This window comes from Gouania willdenowi, chromosome 12 (genome assembly GCF_900634775.1).
Source record: "Gouania willdenowi chromosome 12, fGouWil2.1, whole genome shotgun sequence".
NCBI classification, from domain to species: Eukaryota; Metazoa; Chordata; class Actinopteri; order Blenniiformes; family Gobiesocidae; genus Gouania; species Gouania willdenowi.
In genome coordinates, this window is record NC_041055.1 from 20,529,730 (window position 1) to 20,554,524 (window position 24,795).

Sequence of the window (24,795 nt, forward strand, 5' to 3'; positions counted from 1 at the left end):
TTAACTATGATATAACTGATATGAAATTTATGCTGAAACGGCTTTCCATTAAAACCAACACACTCAGGGAGAACCAGTGTGTGCCCACTGTAGATGTTCCCACTCAACATTCTTGAAGCCAAAATACGACGCTTAGGGTCGCTTCCATCTCACAATTTTGGAGCCAGAGTCTGCGCAGTAGGGTCCGGCGGGAGGAGCCCTGGTAACGCGCCGTGCTCATTTAGCGTACTGCCCTGTTGACTTGTACAAGCCGAGATACGCCTGGAACATAAGTTTCTGAAAAACTGCAAAGATCCTTTAGATTCCACAGGTCGGTGAGAACAGTTTACTGCAGAAAAACTCATTTTGAAAGTTCAAAAAAGATGAAAAAACTGAACGGAAATGTTAAATGGTGTCTCGGCTTTCCTTCACGACGTAACTGCTATTTACAAAGAGACCTACGCAAGATCCGTGGCTGTCAATCATCGTCATATATGACTTAAAATCCAGTTTTTCAACCTCAAATAACTTATTTAAAACAAACTTCACAGAAAAATGAGCACTTGAACACAATTTAGGGTGATAATTACTAATGATCACAGCAGAGTTTAGGTTTGGAAAATCTGTTATCATTGGGGAGGTGGGGTTTATGACCTATACTGCAGCCAGTCAGCAGAGGGAGCTCTAAAAATAAAAGCTTCACTCCACCAGGGAGCTTGTCCCGTCCATTCTTTTTACAGTCGATAGGGAGAACATGCAAACCCTGCAAATACTGTATATGGGGCCAACATGGTTTGAATCTGTCTATAAAGCAACTGTGCAACACAAACAATAATTGGCCATCCTAGTAAGACAGCAGGGAAATTAATAAATATTTCAAATAAAATTGTAAATCTTATAGCCAAAGAAACGTTTTTATTTTATTGCAAACTAAGCCACTCAGTCCCTGATATTTAAACTCCTCTCAGTGGTCGTTTTTGCATGCATTTCATATTGCCAAAGCCCTAAATGTGCATCCTTTAAAAAAGAAAGTTATATCTGAAGTCTGCTGGTTTTTAGCAACTCAAACTATATTTTGGTGTATATATAATTAAAGACATGAGGATAGGTACAATAAGTTTGTTTTTTTTCTCGGCTTGTGAGGAACTGAGTATCACACTTAGCTAATATTAGCACAGATAAAGAAGTGAAGGTAGAAGAAAGCGTTGACGGTACAATACATTTTCAGTGGTTGGTGGGGGCAGCAGGCAGGCGGCTGGGCCAGGGCTAATATAAGCTGCGTTTGTACGGTACTTCCCTCTCAGGTGTAAAAACACAGGACTTCAATCCAAAAGCCTGATCCACATAGAACAAGATGGTCTTCCTTACAGTTGCGTTGCTTCTTCTCTCTACTGGCCTCAAAGGCAGCGGTAAGACACTAATAAGAGAATCATACTTTTAAATGAATATTCAGTGTGATTTTTTAATTTGTATGATTATTTTCAGCTTTCACTCTTAATACCAATGAAGTGCAAAGTGTTCCAGATTTGGAAAACGTAAGTGATTTTTTTTTTTCTACATAGACAATCATAACTTTTTCTATTCAAAGAAATTCTTTGTTACAGATATTAGTCTGACCCATTCGCTGCACTGCATTATCTATTATTATAGCGCTTTGAGATGACTTTTGTTGTAATTAGCACTACTTAAATAAAGTTGAATTTAATCTACTTACAACCAGCTAAAAATGACCAAATATTCTAATTTTGGAGAAATTGAGATTTGTATTCCCTAATATTTGGTGTAAAATGTATTATCATAACACTGTTTAAGTACCAGGATGCTGTTGTTTTTGTCAGGTCACGAGGAACAATGGTACACAACCCACCGAAACATGGGAACATTGAGTCAAAAACAATAATCATAGCAACATAAGGAATCAAAAATGTTTGTAAATATGCATGAAAATATAAGTATGCAAGTATATACAATTATGATCTACATTCTAAAGTGTACAATCAAAAAGCTGTTGGGCAATTATACATTACATTATGAGTAAATCTGAGCTCCATATTCTTGGATAATGAAACTATATTATTGCATATTTGTAGTATTTGCCAGGCTTTGATTCATGTGACCTTAAAGTGACAGCACCTATTTCTCTGACCAGAATGGGGATGTCTGCAAGGATTGCACACAAATATTTGAACTCCTCGCAGACCTGCTTTCTAATCCAGACATCCAGGTGAGTCAGGGCAGCAAACACTGTCCTTAGGATTCATATTTGCACACTGATAATATTATCAGCACTGCTTAAGTCTCTATTCATATCTAAAGAATAAAATACACACTGGAAGACCACAAGTTCCCGCAGGATTTTGTGATTAAACATTTTTTCACCAAAAAAAAAGACATTCTTTAAATTCCAAGAGCTGTTTTATACATTCTTGAAGGGTTTTTGTGTCTGTAACCAGAAAGGGCAACCAATATTGTAATTTGTATCACTGTTAATAATAATAATTTTGTTGTACATTTTTTATAAGGCTTTGTTAATCTCTAGTGTTGGCAAGAACATCTCAGGCCAGTAAATGTAAATAGAAGAAATGTTAGTTAACTAAAAGCTTTAAAAAAAAAAGTTGACTGAAAGTAAAACAAACCCAAAATTAGATTTGATATCTAAAATTAAGACTAAAACTAATTAAAATTATTTATCAAAGGACTAAAGCTAGATATAAGATGGCACTTTTGATCCCACCTTACAATTTGTATTAATAAATTGCATTTGATATACTAATTTAGTCAAAATATCAGGGGATCAAAGTAAATTTCCTAAAAAAAAAGTTGTATGAATAAATGAAACCTTAACATATCATTTCATGGGCTGTCCAAACTTAGCTTTGTTCATCACGAGTCTCAAATGTGGAAGCTATACAGTAACTTTCTCACTTTCCTATATGTGAGGATGTGCAAAATGCATATACTGTTCCAACTTATCCTGTGATAATGTTCAGCAAACGTGGCTCCATATCTTTTTGGGACGGCTTTGTTGCAGACGAAAATGAAGAGCAGCATTGAAAGCGTGTGTGACCTTCTGCCTGGACCTGCTGCCACTGTCTCAATCTGCAAGCAAGAAGTGGAGAAGATATTTCCAATGGCCATCAGCTTCATCACAAGTTTGGTTGTAAGTTTGAATTTTTCTTCACGTTATGGGTGCTACTGATGAGCACTCAATCCTTTTCTGTCTCCTCTGCAGAAACCTGCAGATATCTGCAAAAAAATCAAACTCTGTCACTCGGGTGGAAAACAGACGGACTATTTCATGGAGGAGGTGCTTCAGGTTGCCCTGACCAATATAAATGTGAGTTAAGGGCATCATGAAGAGACACTGATGAAGATAATTGATGTTGTGTCTCATTCTGTTGTTGAAACAGGGAGAAGCCAACACACAATGCACTTTTTGTATTTTCATCGTGAAGACTTTGGAGGCTTCGCTGCCTAAGGACTTAACTGAGGTGAGTCACGTTTCACAGCCAGGAAATTGATTAGGCAGGTTTTCATTGTGTAGACAGAGGTGCCAAAAGTACTCGTCGTCAGTACTCAAGTAAAATATAGATACTTGAATAAAGAATGACTCAAAAGTACATGCTACTAAATGTACTTAAGTAAAAAAGTAAAACAAACATCCCTTCAATAATAAGACAGGGTTTCTAAACCAGCAAATTTCATATATTTTACTTTTTTATGAATTTGTAGAAAACTGGTACATGGAAACAAGTTAAATCTTTTACCTTTGAACACCTGGAGAATTTAGCACTCATTATAGATACAAATGTGTAAATATAATGTGTGTCAAGAATCAATAAATGCAAATACTCAATAAAACCCAGAGCAAAAACATGTTAACCATAAAACTAAGGGACCTGCCAAAGAGAAAAAAAAAGCTCAAACTACCAACATTTTTCATTTAGACTCAAGAGAATCATGTACTCCAGGTTTCTGGAATGGAGAGGTGCCCTTTTGGTAAGAAAATGAGTCGCGCTGCAGTGACGTGTTAAGTTTGAGTGACAAGGTCTTAAAAGTAACAAGCTCATTTTTAAAATGTAAGACGTAGAAAGAACAGATATTTGTTTTAAAAAATAAGACGTAAAAGTAAAAAGTCGCCAAAAAAATAAATACTCAAGTAAAGTACAGATTCCAAAAAAAACTACTTTAAGTACAGTAACAAAGTATTTGTACTTTGTTACTCCTAAGTTTATTCGATCACTTGAGACCAGGGTTGGGGTCAATTACATTTTTCAATTACAATTACGTCTTCATTTATCCATGTTCAATTAAAACTCAATTATGATTACAGTGACCGGCATTTTGTACAATTGCAACAAGAAGACAGTCATCAACATCCCCCGCCAGATTGGTTGTCATTATACAGTAACTCACAACCTTTTCCTAAATGTCCTAAATCTAAATTATAGCTTTATACATAAAAAAATATCATCACACCAGAATATAAAATTACTAACTTTCTTAAATGTTTTCTAAGAAAATTTGTCCCCTTTGGAGATACCTCAAACAAAGTAAAAAAAAAAAAAAAAAAAAAAGGAACAAGGGCAATAACTCCAGAAAAAAAATAATTGCCCACACTTCTCATTTTCAAACTCCATCAAGATATTGATTCCCTAAAGCCACACACCAAAGTTGGTTATCTTATCTTAGACGTTTTCTGAGAAAAGCTGTCTCCTTTGAAGATACCTTGAACAGAGTAAAAAAAAAAAAAAAACGGAACAAAGGCAATAACTCTGGAAAAAATATTGCACGCTTCTCATTTTCAAACTCCATCAAGGTATTGATACCCTGAAGCCACACACCAAAGTTGGTTATCCTATCTTAAACGGTTTCAGAGAAAAGCTGTTCCTTTTAAAGATACCTCAAACAGAGTAAAGAAAAACAGAACAAGGGCAATAACTCCAGAAAAAATAATTGCGCACTTCTCATTTTCGAACTCCATCAAGGTATTGATTCGGACGGACGGACGGAGATCAAACCTATATCCCCTTTTCACATTTTGTGGCGAGGGATAATTAATTTTTTCCCTGAAAGTCAAATACAATTACATTCTCAATTACTAAAGTTAAATTACAATAAATCACAATTACTGAGCCTGAAATAAATAACCCCATCAAACATAACTTTCCTCTTATGTCTTCTGTTCGCACCTCTAATGATGTCTTAAATCAGCAGTAAAATACACACAAAAAATATTATCATGCAATTACATTTATTTCCCTAATCAATGAAAATATTTATATAAATATTTTTGGTGTGGGCATCTGAGCATTTTTTTCTGTCGGTATACCGCTAGACTTGAATATTTTTGATTAAAATAAATGGTAAAATGACAGGTATTGGTTAACTCCGCATGTGTAAGCCATAGAACTGTAATATTAAATTGCAATTGACAATTTTTCTAGAAATTACATACCAGTTACAAAGTAAATTATCTGAATTAAATTCAATTTAAATTATGATCATAACAGCAATAACTTTTTTACTTACAACTACACTTATATTAAATCATAACTGCAATTGATTATCAATTACATGATTACAATAATAATAGACCCAAACCCTGCTTTAGGCATTCTACTTCTAATCTACAGGATGCTGTGGTTCAACTCCTGGAGCAGATCTGTCAGCTCCTTCCACCCTCCTACCGTAACCAGTGCGATATCATCATTGAGAGGTTCAGTAAGATAGTGATTGAGGCCATCCTGAGCTATGCCACTCCCCAGGCTGTCTGTGCTCTCCTCCAAGTGTGTAAAGGCCAGGAAACTCTGTCTGCCGGTCAGTACTGCTTCTTCATCAATAAAACCTCATCTCAAACAACTTGCTTTGAAATCACTGAATCAACTTCCTGTTAATGCAAGTTGTAATTAAATGGCTTGTATCTATCTACGTTTTTTTATTTTCAAAACTCTATTTAATACACATTTTTGCCACTCAATTAACAAAGATTTTCCCATTTGGTATAGTAATTACGTGCATTTCAAATAGAAAAAAAAAGAAAACACCAACAGGATCAAGGATAAACTAAAAACGTTAATAGCAACAGTAGCAACAAGAATATTTGTGTGTGTGAATATTTGTGTGGCCAGCGTCACACTGCATTAGCTTTAGCTACCATTAGCATTAGGGGTGTTGAAAAAAAAATAGATTTGGCGATAAATCGCGATATTACGTTGCGCGATTCTCGGATTGATTCAAAATGCATCCATATCGATTTTTTTTGTTATTTATATATATACAGTATATACTGTATATTATACTTGTGTTTTTTTTTTTTTTTTAAATAAAAAAATCTAAAAAGAAAGTACTAAGTTTCTGCATGTATTTGTTATTCTTGGCATATACTTCAGTTAAGTTGCACTAAAGTTAAAGTTGGTTTAAAAGCCACAGGCAGATTGTATGTTATTTTTTTATTTTAACTTGTTGGCACATGGCATGTTAAAGCCCAATGTTTTGAGTATAAAATGTGCCAATAAAATATATTTCATACATAATGTTCTCATGAAGGTGCACACATTTACAGATTAGTTGCTTCTGAAGTTTTTTATATAAATATATATATATATATATATACATACATATAAATTGCAATAATCACCTTATACTTTAATATCGGGATATATATCGTATCGTATTGTGACCTATGTATTGGGACACGAATCAAATCGCCAGATGCCAGGCAATACACACCCCTAATTAGCATATTATTAGCTTAGCATGAGCTAGCATTAGCCTCACAATATAGCATTAACCTAACATTAGCACTGACCAAGCATTTGCATTTTCCTAGCATTAACACTAACCTCGCATTAGCACTAACCAAGCATTAGCATTATCCTAGCATTAAGCTAGCAATAGCAAAATTAAAAAACGAATATCAATAGCGAGGATGCCTCCAGCATCTTTGCTATTGATAGTAATACTGGGAATTATAGCAACAATGGTGTTCCAAATAGACAAGCAGAGCAATACATATTTGATACCCACGAAATTAAAAAGAAGAAAAAAAAGGTGTCATACCAAATTAGAATGTACGCATATATAATCGGGGTGTCCTGATTCGCTATCGGCCAGAAAACGAATATCGGAATTTATCGGACTGCATCTAAAATTTCTGATATATATTATATTTATTCATTTGTAGAATACTGTAGATATCATGTTGAAGGTTAATATTCATGTAACTAAATGGTTAATAATAAATGGGTCAGTTTTTCTCATACCTACTGTTGCTGACTATTGTTCTCTGTTTGAGGAACATCACTTGATCAAACCTTTTCTAACATGCCACACTACAAAATAAGTAATAAAAGTATGTATGATTCGTGCTGATTTCGCATCGGATCAATATCGACCAATAATCAAGGCTGCAATATTGGTGAAAAAGTTGTATTGGGACATCCCTAATATATATATATATATGCATATAGACACCCACATACCCATAGATATATGTAGCTATACACGTTTAAAGAAAAAGTAAACTTAATTTACAAAGTAAATTAAAAGTAAATAAATAAAATACACAGAATAAAAATATAAGTAGGCACAATTAAAATTATATCATTAAAAAAAAAATCATAAAACTTGACTCAATAAAAATAACATTTGGGATAGTTCAGGTGGTAAACGGAGATTCAACAACAACCATACCAGTCACAATGTACCAATGTGTGCAAAGTTACAAAAGGATATGTATGATTACACATCAATCAAAACATATTTATACCAAGAACTGCCGAAACAACAAAACACGGTCTTCCTAGAGGAACCACTGCAGATAAAATTGAAACTCAGCTTCAAGCACTATCTATTTAGGTATTGAGTAGTAATTTCATGCGTCTGTTTTGTTTTCAGACAAGTAAAAGTGTTCATCGCGTGAAAATGTTTAAGGTTTCAGTTCATATTTCTGATTCAAATGCTTCCTTTATACTCACAGATCCCTGCACTGTGCCAACCTACAGGTGCAGAGACGTCCAGACTGCTGTCAAATGTGGAGTAAGTAACTTAAATATATATATATATATATAGATATAAAACCATTCCATTTTATGGATGATCAGTACTAATAACGGGAACTCTCTGTAGAATTTTTTCTATTGCCAAAGATTTGACTGGAAGCCTCTGAAATCCAACTCTATCTAAAAGTCAGAGGTTAGTTCTTCAATTGCTTTTTCAATGATACACAGAAAGCATGAAACATAACGTATTTGACTGTTTTTCTATTCCAGGTTTGAACTATGAACAAGCTCCCGGATGACATCCATCCATGAAAATTAATCAAGACCATTTCTTTTACTTTTATATACATAGTTTGCTTCAAAATGTGTGAACAGGTATGATGCATACATAATCATTAACATAAAGTATTTTTTGTGTGTTGATTTTGGGCAAAAAGTTTTTTTCTGCTTCTTATTCATTTCAAATAAAGATTCAAGAAAATAGAACCAATACCATTTTTACATTCTTTCCACACTAACCTGCATTATTTTTTTACTCATCAGACCAATGTGAACAGATGATTTGACCTTTAGTGTGATGCGTGACTGCTGCTTATCATCAGTTCTTCAAACGCAAGTGATGCCAGTGAAAGTAAAGATGATTTTTGGTTTGGATCAGTAACTTCCTCTGAAGGAAGAGACGTAAAAGCAGAATTTGGCTTCAGTTACAGCAGCCACTTCCTCTGCCTTCAGCGGAAGTGGCTTTGACTGAAGCCAATTTCTGCTTTTATGCACGTGGCGTATTTTACATAAAAATTTTCCAGACCAAAACAAATGTCAAAGGTTGTATCTAGCGATATGTTTTTGAAAGAAAAAGCAGAGGCTTGGTGCTCAGAACTAGTATCCAGTTTATTCTGATCCACAAAGAGAACTACAAAGCTTGAAATACACACTATACGCAAGACTCGGCGAAAAGAGTTCAGTGACGATTTGGTAGAATGTGACGAGAAGAGCAGTTTTTGAGGAGAATCACAGGGGCAGAGAATGAAAAGGCACTTCCGACCTTCAACATCTTACCTAAGTGAAAACACTGCAGTAGCCTCAGAGACATGTAAACAGGCTGGTTTCTCTGTACAACACCAGCCAACTGTCTCCAGTGTGGATAAGCTGAGACACTACAAAATAATACGTTTTAGATTCTTTCTTTTGTTTGTTTTAAATGCTGTAGAAACAAAAGACAAATTACCAGTATAATTACTAGATTAAGTACATTAGAAATGTCATTTTCACTAGTTTAAATCCAACGTGTCTACTGATCATTTAACACAGCATTGACCAATTCCTCCAAATGCTCATAAATCATTAAGAGGGCGAATAAAGGACTGAACTTTAACATAATGGGAGAAAATATAAATACGTGCAAAGAATACAGTGACATCTAGTGGTAAGTTCTTTGATTGCCTCACTGAAAATCCACACCATGCAACCTTAACTTAAAGACTCACACCAGTGCTAGAGTTAGTTGTCAATCAATCAACATAAATATATTTCAATAGGGACGTAGACCCACTGCTCACGTAGACATTCAAATGTAACAGAACACCTCCCACACTGGTCTTTTACTTTGTAGCATTCAATCTCCACCTCTATTAGCATGTGCAAGAAAAAATCCTGTTCCTTTATTGAAAACTAACCATAACAGAAGCCAAAATATCAAAACCACAATCCTGCTTTTTCTGTCTCAGTCTCTCTACAGCTGCTGATCTATTCTTCACCATCAACTTGTCAAACTTTTTCATCCCACAGCATTTAAATACAAATATAATCAATTTCTAGTGCAGTGTTGCTCTGTGATGAAGGCAGCCCCCCACCCTGAGGTGACGGTACCTGAGTTTCTCTGTACTCACACCCAGGATCAGCCTCAGGATGGGGGCGAGCGCAGCGCCTTTTGTCAAGATTTCCACTTTCAGAACCCGGAGTGTTTCTGATGCAGCCCAGCAGAACCACACGGTTCATTAGCAGCTTCCGACTTCTCTGTAAAACGTCAGAAATAAATGGCCTGAAGGGACTGCATCAATAAATGATGTTACCATGAATGCATCAAATACTCAAAAATAGGAGTGTGAGGACATCAAACAATGTGCTACTGTTTTGTTTTTTGTAATGTTCTAGTTCTAATGTGTGGCTTAAGTTATTTCAACTTTTATTGTTTGCTGGGACAAGCCTTAGAAAGCAGAGTATTCACTAAATAATGTCTGATCTGCTGCTCCATGCGAACTACAGCTACAGCTTCAGAATTTGTACCATCTTGGCAGAGGTTAGCATTAATAGTTGAAAGTGAAGAAGAAAAAGGAGTGAAGAACAAGCACACACACACACACACAGGTATGCCTGAAATAAACCTTTAGTATTTCAGCTTCTTGGGCAACTCCCACGGGAACATGTCACGGCCAAAGTGACCGTACACTGCTGTGCGTTGGTAGATCGGCTTCTTCAGGTCAAGGTCCCTGAAAAACAGAACGATTGGTTCAAAGTGGGCGGCTGCATGTTGGAGCCTGAGAACAGAGCAGCTTTTACCTTACGATCACTCCTGGACGCAGGTCAAAGTTGTTCGTCACGATCTCCAGCAGCTCCCGCTCACTTTTAGGAGAAGTCCCATAATTAAAGATGGACACAGACAGAGGATGGGCCACTCCGATCGCATAGGCCACCTGACACATTACATACACAAAGGACTCATTTCCACAGTCCACACTAGAAACCTGGCATAGGCCAGGACGCTGAGAATCTATGCACAAGTTGATCATTGGCATAAAACATAGATTTACTGCCAAAAAGAGAAAAAGTATGAAGACCAAAAACCAAATGATGCCTTTACCGAGAAAAAACTCCAAACATTTTCTACTATTCCAAGCCTTTAAATAACCAGCACACTCTTCTGTCTTTTTATACTTTTTAGAAAGTTCCATTAAATATTACAGGTTTGAATGTAATTTAACATTCCAGGGTTTGATGCTTTTGGTATATTTTTGAAAGGAAACGCTCTAATGTTGGATAAATGTGCTGTGACCTCACCTGGACTAAAACACGCCTGCACAGTCCAGCTTTAACTAGAGACTTGGCCACCCATCGGGCCGCGTAGGCTGCAGAGCGGTCAACCTTTGTGTAATCCTTCCCAGAAAAGGCTCCGCCTCCATGAGCTCCCCAACCTCCATAAGTATCAACAATGATCTTACGCCCAGTCAGACCAGCATCACCCTGTGGGAAGACAAAATGTAAAACATTATTGGGCTGAGCATTGGAGAGAAAGCTAAAATTATTTTTAGTTGAATTAAAACACACATTTGGGTAAATGTGCCAACACATCCCTAAATTAGCAGGATAGAGATTATATGCAAACCTAAGAGTTGGTGAAAGGAGGTAAATATCACAAGGAAAAGGAGAATTCTAACTAAAACACACATTAGCTATGTTTCCATTACAGATTTTAACAAAATAAAAGCGATATTTCTAAATGTCGACATGGTATTATTGCAATTTGGACGTGTTTCCATTGAATGTTGTTTTGGACAGGAGCCTCGTAACTCCCGTGAAATCTCATCCCACGAGACGTCACTACAGGAAGATGGACGCTCAGAACCTCCTTATAACACTTAGTATTGCTTTGTTGTTTCACGTCTAATGTGGCAGTAATGATTTTAAAGTACAATGCTAAAAAATGACTCGGACTCTTCTTGTTTTCTCAAAGAGAAGTAGTTTTGTAACCAGATACGTACGTCACGTTCTGTGACGTGTATTTGCAAAAAAAGGGTTTCCATAGCGCTTCTGTAACACATTTCAATACTGAAACATCAGAAATTCCTCCTCATGAAAGCGTAAAAACCTTTTAGCGATATTTTTTCAAAATTCAGGTGTTTCCATTACCTGTTATCATTGCGGTATTTAAATTTTGCACATTTCCAAAGGTAATGGAAATCCAGCTATAGATACCAACAATCAAAGTCCCAGTAAGACAACAACCATATTTTCTATGGTGAAAAATTAAAAAGAACCATGATACAAATACTATGGTTCACCTGTGGACCTCCGATAACAAAGCGCCCGCTGGGCTGCAGGTGGTATATGGTGTCGTCATCGAGGTACCCACTTGGAACAACGGCTTTCACCACCAACTCCTTCAGACAGTGACGCATCTGCGCGAGGGCCACGCTCTCATCGTGCTGCACAGAGATCACAATGGTGTGGACGCGCAATGGCACCATCGCTCCTCTGTCCTGCCTGTACTGCACCGTCACCTGAAGGGAACACAATAAACGTGTAACCTTGAATATTATATATCATTATTATTATTACATTTATACATAATTATTGATATATTATATAATATATATTATACAGTGGGTGTAAGATCTTTGTCGATTATAAATATATATTGTTATAATGCAGTGAGTAAGGAACCAAACAGATGCTTTCAAAGGGAAAACATTTATTATTGATACATACAATAAACATAAAATATACATTAGCCAACCTTAACCTACAAGGTTAAGGTTGGAAAATATAAGGAAAATATGCCAAAACACTTTAAAAACACACAAAACCACAGTAAAAAGACACTAGACAACAATAGAAAGCACAAAACAAGAAAAACACATAAAATGACAACACAAACGTATTGTTCTTCCCTGTATTAATGCTCAGATCGGTCATTATTCTTAACGCTGACATCAATGTTGATAATGTGGCCCTCAGATCAGACAATCCCTTTTTTGTGGCCCCTGCGTGATAAAAGTTGCCCACCTCTGACCTACACTAAAAATCTGTTTGTTTTTTTTCAAAATGCCAATTTCAAACCACAAATAAAACAGTTTATTGTTAACACTGCAAACCAATGAGTCCAATAAGTGCATTCCACTCTTTAATTAAGAACTGAACATCATTATCCTCAAAGAACCACTAATAACCACTAATAACCTGAACCTCCCCTTATTGTAGCCTTTGTGCCTGCTAATTATTAGCTTGGATTGCAAAACATTGTGTTTGTTGTGTCCTGCTGTTGTTACGGTAACTGAGTTTAACTGCAAGGAAGGGAAGATACCTGAGTCTTGGAATCTGGTCTAAGCCACGGCAGTGTTCCGTCTCGCCGTAATTCAGCCATCTTGGCGTTGAGATTGTGAGCTAGCATGATGGTGAGAGGCATGCTTTCCTCGGTCTCATCAGTGGCATATCCAAACATCAGACCCTGTAAGAGCAGTGATTATTGTTGAGCTCAGACACCTACAGTTGAAACCAGACGTTTACCTACACTGTGCAAAAAGACAACACTTATTCTCAATGTCTTCAGTTAAATCAGACTAAACCTCTCCTGTGTCAGGTCAGTTTGCATTACCAAAATTATTTCATTTTACTAAATGCCGCAATAATGAGAGAGAATTGCTCCACAAGTCTGGTTAATCCTTGAGCGCAATTTCCAAATGCTTGAAGGAGCCACGTTCATCTGTCCCAACAATTATACACAAGTATAAACATCATGGGAATGTCCAGCCATCACACCGCTTTGGAAGGTGACGGGCTCTGTGTCCCAGAGATGAATATGTTTTGGTCCGAAATGTGCAAATCAACCCCCGAACAAAAGCTAAAGACATTGTGAAGATGCTGACTGAAGCTAGTAAGACAGTGTCATTATCCACAGTGAAACGAGTCCTGCACTGACATGGGCTGAAGGGCTACTCAGCGAGAAAGAAACATAAAAAAGCTAGATTACAGTTCGCAAAAAGACACCAAGACAAAGACCTTAACTTCTGGAGACATGTCCTGTGGTCTGATGAAACTAAAGTGGAGCTGTTTGGCCATAATGACCACCGTTACATTTTGATGAAAAAGGTGGAAGCTTGTAGACCTGAGAACACCACTGTGAAGCACGGGGGTGGCAGCATCATGATGTGGGGCTGTTTAGCTGCAGCAGGAACTGGAGCTCTTCATAAAATAGATGGCATCATGAAGAAAAAACATATTACGTAGAAATATTAAGGCAACATCTCAAGACATCAGCCAGGAAGCTAAAACGTGGGCGCAAATGGGTCTTCCAAATAGACAACGACCCTACGCATACTGCCAAAATAGTTAAAAAGTGGCTTGAGGACAACAAAGTCAACGTCTTGGAGTGGCCATCACAAAGCCCTAATCTGAATCCCATCAAAAATTTGTGGGCAGATCTGAAAAGGAGTGTGCAAGGGAGTCGACGACAAACCTGACTCAGTTACACCAGTTCTGTCAGGAGGACAAATCATGTTGCGGTCACAAAGACGTTTATCCACAAGCTTTGTACGTGGACTTTTCTTTTCTTTTTAGTAGAAGCTTTATACATTGGCAATCGTGGAATGGGTAACTGGAAATTCAGATCGCTCCTCCATGACGCTATGCTGATTAATGATACCTGGTTGCTGTTGTGACAGTGCACGCGCATTCACTTTGATTGCCAGTGGCCTTCTCCAGGAAGTTGAAGCCTATTGGCTGGGCAAAGTCTGCGCTTTCCTGCATTTGTGTAGGGGTCTATAGGACGAAGGCGGGACTTATATACATTCATGTATATGAATGACCACCGGCAGTAGACCATAGTAAAAGACAAGATAGGTATTTTTTCGCATTTCAAAAGAATGATACATAAACATTGATTCCTCAGAAACTCCGGATATCAGCTTTAACTAAACAAAGGCCTAAATGGCTAACCTGATCACCAGCTCCCACATCCTCTTCTTTCCGATCCAGGTGAACCCCCTGAGCAATGTCAGGTGACTGTTGCTCCAAAGCCACCAGCACATTACAGGTTTTATAATCAAAACCTGTAAGAAATAAATGTAAGTGTTTTTGGGCTTTCAATAAACATTCCCAAGAGTCTCTCAACACCCCTAACCTTCTTAAAGGGTACCTGTAGTGGAAGTGTTTACAACATAAAATGTGTTTAATGTATTACGAATAAACAAAATACAGTATGTGCCCTTTTATTCTAAAAAAAAACACAAACATTTTAAGTACTTTTTTGAACAATTTTCTACCTTAAAATGCAATCCATGGGGAGCAGCCATTGTTGGGCTGATGTGAAACCAAGTCGTTGATTCCGGTGCAGTGTTTACATTAGGTCCCACCTGATTTCTCAGATTTTCCTCATCATTTAGGTTTCTAAAGTGCTTTCTCCTACATTTTATTTAATATAATTTCACATAATACTACAAAGAACCAAAGGAGGTATGTTGGAGCTACTTTGGATGTGTATAAAGCCGTTATTGTGAGCTCTTGTTGTGCATTAGAGCAGCCACAGCCGGCAGTGATCTACGGTGCTTACAGATGAGACGCGACAGTGATCGTGACGTAGACAAGAGAGCGGACTAACCGAGGGACGAGTTTATAAGGACATTGAAGAGATTTAGAGGAGAAAAATCTGCTATAGAAATACCAGTTGGCGTAGATGGCTAAATGCAACGGCCCCAAGTGACCCAACTACAGTAAATCTCTAGTATTGCTATTTACATATATGATACTTTGATAAAGCTTGCGATTAAAATTCACTACAGGTACCCATTAAAATGGAATTATAATCTACCACAAAATGGCAAACCCAACCCAAAAATGCGTACAACTTAAAAACAGAACGATTTGACAAAATTTAAAGCACTAGTTTGAAGTAAAAAAGGCCCATAGACTCCATATTTAAAGCCAATTTAAACCTAGAACGACCTGTGCAGACGGCTACCTTTGGAGGAGTCGTCGTAGCCGATTTGCTTCACCTTTTCCCTCACGACCTTCTGATAGTCAACGTTGGCTCGGGAGGTGATTTCCCCCGCCAGGAGGATCATTCCTGTCTTTGCAACAGTTTCTGCAGAAAAACAATGAAAAAAAGGTGAAACGTGAGGAAGTGAGCATTGTCTATTGTTTGGGTTGATACACAAAATATTTGAATGATTATCTGATTAACATAGAATCTGTGTGCTTTGTAACAGAAGTTATTGATACATCAAAAAAAAATCTATAGAAAACATTTAAACATTTACAGCCATCATGTTAGATATTATGCATAGATGGATGTAGACTGAATAACCTCACAGCATAGTTACTGTTGGAAAACATAATTATTGGGTAATTTCAACAAATTTTTAGGACATCCCATGCACTTCGGTCTCAAAGAATTATGAAGATTTTGTTTGTGTATGTTTTTCAAAATAAATGTTTTTCTGATTCAATGCTTTTTATATATTTTTTTGTTTTATATTGTTTATTAACTTTTCATGAGTAACAAACAATATAAAAACCATTGCATCAGAAAAACATTTATTATAAAAACATAATATTAATTATGAACAAATATCTCATGTTCTACAATATACAATAAATAATAACCTTTAAACCTGTAAAGGATTTTCAATATTCACGAGTGGTGAAATAGCCCCAAAGTTGAGGTCCAAAAATGTTGCATAAAGAAAAAAAAAAATGAATCCCAAGAAATAGTCATCTTTATACTATAAATTAAAACACATAACAGTTATGAACCGGATCTCAACAGACTATGATCCAAGATCCAATGCATATATGTGGCTAATCATTAGTGATGTGAACAATCTATATACATAGCTCAAAGCTGATCAAATTACAGGGAGCTGAGGCATATGCAAAATTGTTTACTGAAGGCCTATGTGATATATTCCTGAGATATTAGAGGCTGAAAATGAAATAAAAAATAAGGACACATACCCCCTGACTAAATTGGCCATATCTAAAAAAAAGTATTAATCTGATGAAACTAAAAATGTACACTGTGCCTATTGAATAATCACCAATAATTGGTAAAAAAAAAAATCAGAATTCTTTGAGACAGAAGTGCGTGGGATATTTGTTGAAATGACAGGGAGTGACCCTATTATTAACATTTATATATAACCTGTAGTGTGCTTAACAAAATGTTCTGTGTGTAATCTACTGTGCTTTGGAGTTTTCAGTGTGAAAACCCCCAGAGATCGCTTATATCTGAGTGAATGCCTTTCATCAACCTAAGAACTGGTCGACACTAGCATTATGCTAAGTTAATATTACAGATCTTTGAAACTTGGAGCGGTTGCCTGACCTCCTTTTTCTTCTCCCAAATCATTTGAGATAAAAACTGTTTGCTCACTGTTGTCCACTGAGATCATTCTTCACTGCTTGTACCAACAGGTTTTATTATACTATATTATCTTCAATAAGGTGCTCACTTTGAGTATTGTCTCCTTTAATATGTCAACTGAGGTCATTTTCCTGACAGTTCCGCAAATAGTGTTTCTTGGATAACAAACGCACTCAAGCTAATTTAATTTTTGCTTGTTTTACGGTCTATGATCTCACAGCTATTATGCAGAACGGCTAAGAATATTCATAAAATAATGTATATCTTTTTGACAAATGAAAGACTTACAACTTTGGTTTTTACATACAAAACCACTTAAATTTTGTGAAACAAGACTAATCTAAAATAACTGAGGTGCCAAGTAAGCCTAAACAGAAATACATGAGATTAAACAAGCTTGCTCATTTAATTTCATTCATTAATCTTCTGGGCCGGCCTCTGGGTCACAGGATCTGTCCGTAACAACACCATTTACTAGGGATGTAACAATTGACTCAACTCCCGATACGATTCGACTCTCAATACTGGGTTCACCATCTGATTCTCTCACAATTCATTTTACCAAATGAGACTGTAGACAAACGGCTGAAAAATATTCCTTTATTTTTATCATTAAAAAACTAGAAAATACTGCACTATTTTCCTTTATCTTTCATTTTCAAAATAATCTAACTAAAAATAAATGCTGAATGAAATAAATAAAGAAACAATACAAATGAAGAAGTATTTAAATTCTGGCTCTACAATAAACAATGCAAAACTGCATAATAGTTCATTTTCTTTTAAAAATTGCAACTGAAAATGTATTTTGTGCCTTAACAATTTCACTTAAAAAAAAGTGTACTGTATTTACAGCAGATATTTGATTCGACCAGCAGAGGGCGCTGGTAACCCAGTAATCAGTTGACGTGCAGCTATTCTAACAGTGAAGAAGAGATGCTATGCGCTAGCAGAAAGAGCGAATAGAAAAATGTGACTTTTACAGATATTGCTGGTTTTTTTTTTTGTTTTTTTTACGAGTGCTATTGTTTGTATCAGGCATTTTCTTCCACGGTACTTGCTTACAATGAGCTGACCAATCATGGCAAGGTCAGGTCCAACGTCACTCTCTAGGTTGCCAGTTTGTAATTACAAGCAAAAGCATGGCTGGATAGATTACTGGAAATGCACCCTGCAGTTTTGATGCGCGCAATGCACAGCAGTACCAGTAATGTGCAAGTGGGGTTGCCAGGTTGGGATCCCTAAGCAGCCGCTTAGTCTGCGTATAGGCTGGGCCGGCCATGCCTAGTGCCGACACTCACGTCACGTGTGAGTGACGTAGTTCAAACAAGAGAAGGATAAATAGCCCTCTGCTGTTTAAAAAAAGTACTGCGATTCAATTTTCAGAGTATCGATATGAACCGTGACACCTAGGGTTGGGAACCTCTGGGTACCTCACGATACGATACGCGATACACAGCTCACGGTGACGATTATCTCACGATATGATGATACTGCAATTATCGATATATTGGTCAGAAATCAATCTACGATAATCTATGACATAAAAAAAAATAAAAAATATTAAGTGAAAAAATTAAATTTTTATTTTATATCTCTGAAAGACAATAAATTGAAAAAGTGTCCTATGAACAGTGACACTATTTTAGTGCAACATATCTGTAAATAAGTGTCAACATACCCATGTAAACAAATACGTATCTTTAATAGTAATAAATAAATAAAAACACGATACTTAGCATGAGCATATCGATAATCGATCGTGCAAAAAAAATATCGCAATATATCGCCGTATCGAGACATTGTCACACCCCTAGTGACACCTAGGAATTAATTAATAACTTCCTTACGATTAAACTTTACATCCCTAATATTTACTCCTACAGGTAATTTAAAAACTCCAAATAACCTAGCAGGCATGATTTTCAACTATAGAAGAAAAAATGTACCTGAAAAAACAACAACATCCAAGCCAACTTCTGATCTCCACTTTGGCCATAAACTCAAATCCTGTTGCTGTAAGCCTGAAGTACTCATTATACTACACTTTTCATGAGAACCATCTGAGAAAACACTGAAACATGCTACAAGGGGCGAGCAATTATAAAAACATTCTGCTTTGCTGTCTGAGGACTCACCACATGCAACTTTGGCGTCAGGATCTTGGCTCAGATGTGCGTCCAACACGGCATCACTGATTTGGTCACAAATTTTGTCTGTGAAAAGACAATAATACCATTTTTTTTTAAAAAGCAGTAAAGGGCAATCTGTGAAGGTGGAACAAACATAATACACACTTTTTTTTCCATCTATAAAAAAATATTCTTTTCTAATCTGTTAAAGGCATATTAATTCACATGTGACTGAAATGCCAACCTGGTCAAGTCGCTTATAGGATGCAGTCCCTTTAAGTGATGACAAAAGAGCATTTTTGGAAAGTTTTATTGCACACCTTATGGCAAATCCAACATACCAGTGGACATTTTGCTCAAATTACATCCTTTTATCTTGCAATATTTGTTGTCGTTTTGTGGGGTTTTTGAGGACATGACGTCTGCAGGGCTCGAGACGGCGACCAAACAGTGCTTGCCCACTGGTCCGGGCATGCGAAGCAACTGGTGTGACAAAGTTTTTTGTCAAATAGTTCAGATCTGGTGAGGTAACGGCATTCACTGGATTCCTGAAGTCTCAATGCAATTACATTGACAGGGCACAGCTGTTCAACTGCCAAAGACTGTGCTTTAACATAAAATAGTGTAGGTTTTAGAGATGATCTAGTGTTTTTGAACATTGCATACATACTGTTTGGTGTCTAAAGGTACACAAAAACAGTAGTATTCTCAAAGTCCTCTCTGACTACATAAATTGATGGAGGATTAATGCTTCTCCTTTATATCCTGAGCTGCAGACCCCACTGTAACTATGTTTAGCAGTACTGGTAATCCTATTATATACAATAAAGCTGCCCCTGTTGCACCATATGACCAGACAACAGGACAAGCAGCTTAATGGATCTTTAATAAATGTGTTTTGTGTGCAGATGCACATGGTCTGACACTTTATGCTCCAGAACAGAAAGGGACAAATAAATAAATGTATTAATCCTTAGAAAACAGAAAATATTGTGTTGATATTAGGTTGGATTTGAGTCTGTCAAAGTTATGTATGCACATATTCACCATAGCCCTCATATATTCACAAATATCTGTTAATTACCTGGAGAACAAGGCAAGGCATTTCATAAACTAGGTAACTTAATGTGCTTTACATGATTTATAGTTAAACATTCATATATAGAAATCTTCATCAAAATTATAAAATCAAACTATAAACAATGTAAACATTAGTGTCTACATTTACAGCATGCAGGCACAAACTGGATTTAGAAATTTTCAAAATAACTTTGTCTTGTTTAAAGTTGAAAAATGAAGAGAAATCATTGTCAAGTGTACCCGTGATTTTTTCTATCAAAGTAAAAATTATTGTTTTGCACCTTTTTTAAAAAAATATTTACAGTGCAGACATTCTGATTGCATCAGTGTTGTATGAAACGCACAAAGATCACAAAATATATATACAGTATGACTGTAAAATAAGGTATTTAATTTATAAGTAACTTATACCAATTTGGTATATACCCACAAACGTGTGTATGAAGCCTGTAAAAATCACCTTATTACTAAGAAAAATAATAAATTAATTGATTGAGCACTTTGTAAGTTGCAACTGAATTTTGCATCTTGATAAATTATTAATAAAACAAGTTCTGTGACCACAGACATGTCAAAATAGATGAAAACAAATGAGGCTGATCTCTTCTTCATGTCACCAGTTATGAGTGGAATACAATATGCAACAGAAGAAAAGGCAATTTAACGTTTAGGGGCGTCCTGATTTAAATCACATATCGCAGAGACACAACAGTCCATTAATCTGAAACAATTTAAGGAGAAAACGAGGAGTACATTTCTACATGCATACAGATCTCAAGTCAACTCTTCATTGAACTCTACAGCGACGACATGGAACTCATTAACTGGTCATTGAGCGCCATTGACAAAATCTTCTCAACGAGGCAATTGCTTCAGCACGAAATACCGTGTCCAAAGGACACATACCCAGGTGGATATGTCATGGATGCACGAGGGAGAAGCCAGATGCTCTGTCTCTCCCAGCTGACAGTGGAAGATGTGGAGGACATCTATCTGCTAGGAGTCATGATCTTTGGCCTGCTAATGATGGGGGTATGTGTATGTGTATGTGTCTTCCGGATGGATCGTAAGCTGAGGCGACTTTCAGAGGATATGAAGGTACTCCGAAAGAAGAAGAACTTTACGTTTGGAGAGTTGGAGGAACGTAAACAACGACTGGAAAAGAAAGCCCGAGGAGATACGGAGAAAAAGGACAGTGAAGAGGAGTAACAACAGGAACAATGACTGCAGACGAGAATACATCACATAAAAAAGGACAAAAAAAAAAAAAAAGGAAGAAACGAGGTTGGATGTAAAATTATCTGTGTTCAAATTAGGAGACGGATCTGGATAAGCATAATGCTTTTTTCCGTCGCCCTTTCCGGCATGCAAAAGGACAAAAAAAAACAAAAAAAAAAAAAACAATGATGTGATTTTGCTCTTTCTGTGAATGCAACCATGTCGGAAATGAACTGAATAAATAAAATAAATAAATAAAATATCGGAAATTAGTGCAATACAAGTCCTATACAAGCAATGCATTTTTGAATTGGTATTTTGTGCTTTAAAATTATATATATATATATATATATTGTTTTATTGGATTTAACAATATTATTTTTCAGGGTCTTCAATTATTCATGTATTTCAATTTAATTGTACAATATCTTTTTTGTTTATTGGTAAAATGAAATCAGGTTTTTCTTATACCTACAGTTGTAGACTGATAAAGCTTGTAAAAAGCAACTATGTAATAAATACTAAACTGCATTAATTTTGGTCTAAAAAGTTTGATGTTTCCAAAATAAATAAGTCATCATCCCGTCCTGGATCCACAAGTATCAAATAAATAAAAGTACAAATACTTATTATCCATGAGGCTGATTCCTGTGTGTGATGGTGAACGTAGAAGCTAACAATTGATCTATTAACACCTAAACAAAGCTCACTGCACATACGCACTATCCAGATCTTGAACCACAGTTTGAAACTCTTTTTAATGGCAGAAAATGTCTGGTTGTCTGCCTTTCACCATGTGGAATCATGTGTTGTTCCAGCTGACAGCTGAGTAGCTAACAGTTCTACACCACATGACCTTGTTTGGGATGCTAACGGGATGCTATGCTAACCTGTGCGCTGCTCCCGTACAAAGTTAGCAGTTAGCACGTTGATACTCACCGGGGTGTCCTTCTCCGACCGACTCCGATGTAAATAGGAAGCAGTCTTCATCTTTGTAGGCATGGTTGTAGAAACCGTTCAGTGGTCCGTTCATTTTGCTCACAAGTTGTTTAATGGACTGTTAGCCGAACATACACGTGCTAGTTACAGCTGAGACACAGAAAGTAACAGTATCTGTGTTCAAAATAAATCACACCATAAACAACTCGCGTCCCGGAGTCGTTTAGAGAGAGTTGCGACAACGGAAGTTCGAAATGACTGTCATGTGATTCATGTAGACTCAAATAGTTCCCGGAAGTTATTGGCGGGCAATTTGAATCCATCGATTCCGAGTGACATCACTGGGATTTTCGGTAATTGATTCACAATATTACTCGTTATATACAGACGTTAATAATTAATTAAGAATTAGTTGATAACGTATACTTTAATGGGTTTAGATACGCTGCTGATAACAACAACAACAACAACAACAACAACAACAACAACAACAACAACAACAACAACAACAACAACAACAACAATAAAAATAATAATAATAATAATTAAAAATAATAATAATAATAATATTCAATATGATTACCGTTCAAAAGTGCATCACAAGCTGTCTACTCCGTTCTAGCCCCGCTGCAACTCACTTCCGGAAAGGGGGTTATCATAAAACATGTAACAAACAAAAAATATGTGACTCTAAATAATGTAATATATACATATATGACTGAAAGTTGTTAATGTGTTTCCCTGTCACCCCTTTATCGTTATTTATTTATTTCTCTTTATTAATGTATTGTATTTATGTTTCCCCTCCTTTCTTTCTCTTTTTTTTAAGTTGTTTCCTAATTATATATGTTGTTCAATCTATTTCCCTGGCTCTATTACCCACATAAACGCCCGTCTGTATCTGTACATGTTTGTAAATATTGCTGCACTTGTATATCATTGTAATTCATTATTTTTTGTCCTGTTTTATTGTAAATAAGCTGCTGCAAGTGGATTCAGAGGTTGTTTTTTTTTTTTTTTTTTTTTTTTTTTTACTGTAGGTGTAGTTGTAAAACAGGTGACTATATGATTCAATCACTTTTTGGCAGAATTCACAATTATAATCAATATCTAACTGAAATCTTTCCAATTTTTTTTTTTTTTTTTTTGTGCTGAATATATATTGTTAAAAATTATGAAGTTGACTTCTTTGATTTTATTGAAGATGTAAAACCTCTCGCCGATCCGCCATGCCTTGCCCTTGTTTATTTCCACATGGAGTGAGTTCCAGTGTGATGTTACAACTGGTCTATTTGGAGGTTGATTAATATTCCTGATGTATTTATTTGGGAATGATTTGCTCTTGATATTTATTTCTCCTACAAAAATATTTCCATTTAATTTCTAGGATTAAATTGAAAACCCTTTAACAAATGTAGCATTCCCTTTGGTATTGTTCTACATACTTTGACATAATCTGATTGTAGGATTGGAATCTGGTAGTTAGTAATGAAGTCATTATACGGTAGAAGTTGTCTCTGTGCATTGATCAGCTGATTAACCCAAACTATCCCTTGATGAAACCAATTATGGAGAATATAGATTTATGACTAAACCTTACCCAAAACCTAACCCTAAAATTGTTATGATATCAGGTTATAACCTTACCCTAAACCTAACCCCAAGACGCTACATACTTGTACTTTGGTAACCGTACCAATAGCACCAGTGGTTGTCCGTACGGGAACCGCACAAATAGACACTTTCATTTAAATAGTAGGCAGGGGCTATCCGTATGGTTGCCATATCAATATAGCAACATTCTATCCGTACGCAGCGTCCCTATTTGGTGAGTTTAGGTCACGTGACTAAGACTAAACCTTACCCTAAACCCTAACCCTAACCCGAAAAATTGTTGCGATATTGGGTTATAACCTAACCCTAACCCTAACCTTAAGACGCTACGTACGTGTACTTTGGTAACCGTACCAATAGCACCGGGGGATGTTCGTACGACAACCGTACAAATAGACACTTTCTAAATAGTACACAAACCGCTGTAAAATTGGCCGAGCGGATGGAGACGCGTTTCGCGCATGCATTGAAAGGCCACTGACCGTTGTTGTTAAGCACGGACCACGTTTGTACAGTTGATAAAAATCAATTTAAGAAAACAAAAACCGGCCATCTAATTTATTACTATCGACAGTCTTAGATTTTAGTAGAGCTGGACGTTCATTTTTTTTCATTTTGCACATATGTATATAGGACATTGTTTTTTATTGTTTATTCTAAAACAATGAAATACATTTACTCTTGGCCCCGCCCCCAT

General features: G+C 36.3%; 2 protein-coding genes across 4 annotated transcripts in view; one reads left to right on the forward strand and one right to left on the reverse strand.

The window, feature by feature from the left end:
* Positions 1 to 22,762, reverse strand: part of mat2aa (methionine adenosyltransferase 2Aa) — a 46,216-nt gene extending 23,454 nt beyond the window's left edge. The window contains exons 1-9 of one of the 3 annotated variants that reach the window (XM_028462334.1): positions 22,485 to 22,762; positions 19,254 to 19,331; positions 15,712 to 15,834; positions 14,691 to 14,803; positions 13,060 to 13,203; positions 12,038 to 12,256; positions 11,037 to 11,219; positions 10,539 to 10,672; positions 10,364 to 10,468 (exon numbers count right to left, since the gene is read on the reverse strand). In XM_028462334.1, the coding sequence (XP_028318135.1) occupies positions 10,366 to 10,468; positions 10,539 to 10,672; positions 11,037 to 11,219; positions 12,038 to 12,256; positions 13,060 to 13,203; positions 14,691 to 14,803; positions 15,712 to 15,834; positions 19,254 to 19,331; positions 22,485 to 22,578 (1,191 nt within the window). In that variant the 5' untranslated portion in view covers positions 22,579 to 22,762 and the 3' untranslated portion in view covers positions 10,364 to 10,365. Of the gene's footprint in view, positions 1 to 8,851; positions 10,469 to 10,538; positions 10,673 to 11,036; positions 11,220 to 12,037; positions 12,257 to 13,059; positions 13,204 to 14,690; positions 14,804 to 15,711; positions 15,835 to 19,253; positions 19,332 to 22,484 lie in introns of those variants that run through there. The other 2 variants (XM_028462333.1, XR_003675210.1) reach the window with 2 other exon arrangements.
* On the forward strand, positions 1,198 to 8,469 carry sftpba (surfactant protein Ba). Its single transcript, XM_028462335.1, has 10 exons — positions 1,198 to 1,388; positions 1,465 to 1,514; positions 2,129 to 2,203; positions 3,011 to 3,139; positions 3,212 to 3,316; positions 3,390 to 3,470; positions 5,616 to 5,799; positions 7,961 to 8,019; positions 8,110 to 8,175; positions 8,253 to 8,469. Exons 1-9 carry the CDS (start codon positions 1,334 to 1,336, stop codon positions 8,164 to 8,166), a joined length of 795 nt encoding a protein of 264 aa, XP_028318136.1. The 5' UTR covers positions 1,198 to 1,333; the 3' UTR covers positions 8,167 to 8,175; positions 8,253 to 8,469.
* Positions 22,763 to 24,795: the final 2,033 nt, after the last annotated feature.